A 3,795-nucleotide genomic window follows, 5' to 3' on the forward strand; every position below is an offset into this window, starting at 1 on the left:
TTTTATTTTCTTTTTTTTTTTTACATTTTTCTGTTTAAAGAACTTTTAGAGTCATGTTTAAGGACTGAATTTATTCGATGTAAGTAGTCAAGTTATACCAAGTGTAAAAAGTCTACTCCACTATGTTTATCCATCCTATTTACATTACAAAGGTGGCTCTTACTTGATAAGGTGAAAACGCATTTATGAAAGAAAAAAGTCAATGATTAATTTCCAAGTTACAAGTAATTCACGATGATAAAACATCTCAAATTGATACGAAGCTAATGCCTTGGCTCACTTTATTATTATTATTATTATTACTATTATTATTATTATTATTATTATTATTATTATTATTATTATTATTATTATTATTATTATTATTATTGTTGTTGTTGTTGTTGTTATTGTTGTTGTTACGATACAACACTAGTAGGAATAGAAGGAGGATATAAGCATAAGCTCCAAAAAGGAAAAAAAAAATACCACATTGAGGAAAGGAAATAATGAAATAAATATACTACTAGAGAACAATGAACAATTCAAATAGAATAGTTCGAGAGCAGTAACAACATTAAAACATCTTTTATATATAAACTATAAAACGAGACTTATGTCAGTCTGTTCAAAGTAAAAACATTTGCTGCAAGTTTGAACCTTTTTGAAGTTCCTCCGAATCAACTACCTAATTAGGAAGATCATTCCACATCTTGGTCACAGGTGGAATAAAAACATATAACCTCATGATGGAGAACGCATCACTATTAGAATTAACTGTATACTTGATATTAAGAACAGGATGGTTTCAAATATATTCAACAAACATTAGGTCAGAATTATCTAGATTTCAGAACTGTAAGAGTTAACGTTCTTAAAAGATAGAATGTATTATATATTTTAACAAAAAATTATTCTATTGATTATCTTTTTTTCAGGGTTTTGTTGCGTTATGGGACCACCACACTCCTGTTATCCACCACTCCCCCCACAAAAAAAAGTAAGTTGAATTATCTTTAAAAATTTTCAAACAATTACATAATCAGTTTATAGTAGGTTGTTTAATAGATAGATATATAGACAGAAAAACGTTACAAATTTTTATGTAGCGAAATCGTCAGAATATGACAATTCACACGACAGTTTTTATTGTTTAACTTTTTCCTAAACCGGTCACTGGAATAAATTAAGTTAATATTTGAGTTTGCTATTACATACTAAAACAAATAATTCTTTTTAGTAAAGATAAAACAATTAGAAATGGGGAAAATCCAAGGTTTCAAGTAAATGCCATGTTTGTATATACCTGTGAATATTTATGAGGTGTTATACATATAGTATATGACGATCATATTACACTAGTGTTAGAACTCATAATGGCATCATAACAGCAATGATCATTGATGCCACCATGAATTAAAAAAAGTATAATATCAGATACTAGGCAATACAGTGTAGAATATTTTAGAATGTACAGTACAAAAATTGTTATTACCTATACAACAAAACTGCTACAGATAAAGAAATCACGGTGCAAAATGTAACTTTTTTAGATTACGGTACCAGTCGTTGTAAAATATTTTTGTACATACAATAAACGATATTTAGTCTGGTATTGTGACAAGGTATTTATCTTTTTTTTATATAGATATACCAGTTGATTCACCACTTTTTTACTGAACAGTTCATATAACTACTTTTTTCACTTTTTATTTAAAATATCAGTAGTAAATATTTTTTGATCTTACTGTATTACATGTATGACTATCTTCCTGTTTATATTACTTTTATTATTAAAGGCTGAGACGATATTTTGGAAATTCTACCAAGGCATTAGATTTTTCAGGCTTTATACATAACCTTCTAAACTTATTAGAGGAATGTAAAAACTTTCCTAAATAAAAACAAAAGTTGATACATAAAATATGTTTAGTGAATGAGAATAATTTTTCCAATAGTAAAATTTACAAATATTGTAACTAAAAATAGATTAATGTTTTAAGTATTCATTCATAATTTGTTTTAATGTATATTACTTCATCATTTACACTATACATTCAATAAAATAGAAGTGAATATTTTCATGCAACCTTTTAGCAATTCTTATTTTCATACAAAGATTATTCATATATATATAATAATATTAAGTTTTATATAAAAAGAACTACCCATTTTTGTACGAAGAAAACAATGTAACCCCAAGCTAACTTTTGTAACAGACTGGAGGAATAAAAGGCTGAAAAGAGACTCGTATAACCTTGTATTGGCTCTGGGGAGTAGAATTTCTAAGGTGCTGAAATCTTAAGTTCCTTCAAGGGTAGATATGATGGGGCTTTATAATGTATGGAATAGGAAACTACTTTGCAATGTAACATCTTATAAATACTTTGATGGGAAAGAATGGAATTATTGATAACAATTATGTGCAAAATTATATGTGGCAGTAAAATATTAGAGAAAAGTTTCTTAACATTCAGAAGCGAGAGCACTGTTGGGGCTAATTCTGTTTGCCTGAATAACCATTATATTGAAAGCGCTTTCGCACATCACTATTAACCCTTTCACTGTCAGTGGTGAATTCAACAAATCTTCTGATGAAGTAAAATCTTTCAAGTTAACACAAGTCTCAACTTGGTGATATTCATAGGAAAGCTTTCATCAAGATCTGTCCAATAAATATCATCTTGCTATGTTTGGGCTATTTAAAAGAGTTTTGCTTTTTTTTTAAATATTGATCAAGTCACCAGTGGCAATGAAAGGGTTAATAGGACTATATTACCTTTTAGAAATCAGATATAATGTTCATATAAATGAGAATACTAACTCAATTTATGTCGTTAGAGAACCTTTTAAAAAGATAACAGAAATATTGGTTGTATGTTTCATTAAAATATGATCGAATCTTATTTTTTAATGCCAAATGAACTTTTTTGTATGATATAAACTAAACTTAACTGTTTGATTTCCCATTGACTTTAAAATCTTTCATTCACTTATTCCTAATGTAGGTTTGTTAATTTTATCCATATCATCAGGGATATCTGAATTTCTCACTCCATGCGTATTCAGGAGGGCTTCTAAAGTTGACGAAGTAAAAAAATAATTATGATGATATTGTAATGGGATAGTAGCAGTAATAACAACATCTAATACCACACGACTATTGCTACTACTAATACTAATACTACTACTACTAGTACTAATGGTGATAATAATGATGTTAATAATATTGATAATAATGATGATAATAACACAAGTGACGATAGAAATAATAATAATAATAATAATAATAATAATAATAATAATAATAATAATAAGGATGATGAAGATGATGATAGTGAAATTGGTAGAGGTAGTAATGCACAGGATAAATCAATTCTCATCAAGTAATTTCATTTTCACTTTTTCAATCAAACTACCAAGGGAAAAATTTAATTTTTGTGGTCTTTCGACCACTTGGTGTTACAAATCTTCTAATCCTCCTGGATAATCCTTTAATAGTCGAAAATAAACAATCACGTTCGACCGGCCTGTCAGAATGGAGTGATCTGTACACCAAAATCCAATCCATTCAAGGGATCAGTTATCTTTGTTTTGCAGTTTTCAACAGAGTTTAAATTTCAATCCCATTCATCTCGTTGAAATGAGTGTCACACATATATCTATTTTGGGTATGTATAGAGGGATTTCTTATTCTCTGCAACTATGACTGCGTACTTTCGGAACGGGTTATAATGTTATCCTGTGTTAACAGAGAAATTTTGTTTTTATTCTTTAGAATAGATTTTAAGTAATTATACGTAACTGTTATCCTAA

General features: G+C 28.1%; 1 protein-coding gene across 1 annotated transcript in view; it reads left to right on the forward strand.

Moving 5' to 3' along the window:
• Positions 1 to 2,535, forward strand: part of LOC137646553 (uncharacterized) — a 14,774-nt gene extending 12,239 nt beyond the window's left edge. Inside the window, exons 8-9 of the mRNA XM_068379661.1 lie at positions 918 to 979; positions 2,424 to 2,535. Coding sequence (XP_068235762.1) covers positions 918 to 979; positions 2,424 to 2,535 — 174 coding nt within the window. The remainder of the gene's footprint in view (positions 1 to 917; positions 980 to 2,423) is intronic.
• The last annotated feature ends 1,260 nt before the right edge of the window (positions 2,536 to 3,795 follow it).

The sequence above is a fragment of the Palaemon carinicauda genome, chromosome 9 (genome assembly GCF_036898095.1).
Source record: "Palaemon carinicauda isolate YSFRI2023 chromosome 9, ASM3689809v2, whole genome shotgun sequence".
NCBI classification, from domain to species: Eukaryota; Metazoa; Arthropoda; class Malacostraca; order Decapoda; family Palaemonidae; genus Palaemon; species Palaemon carinicauda.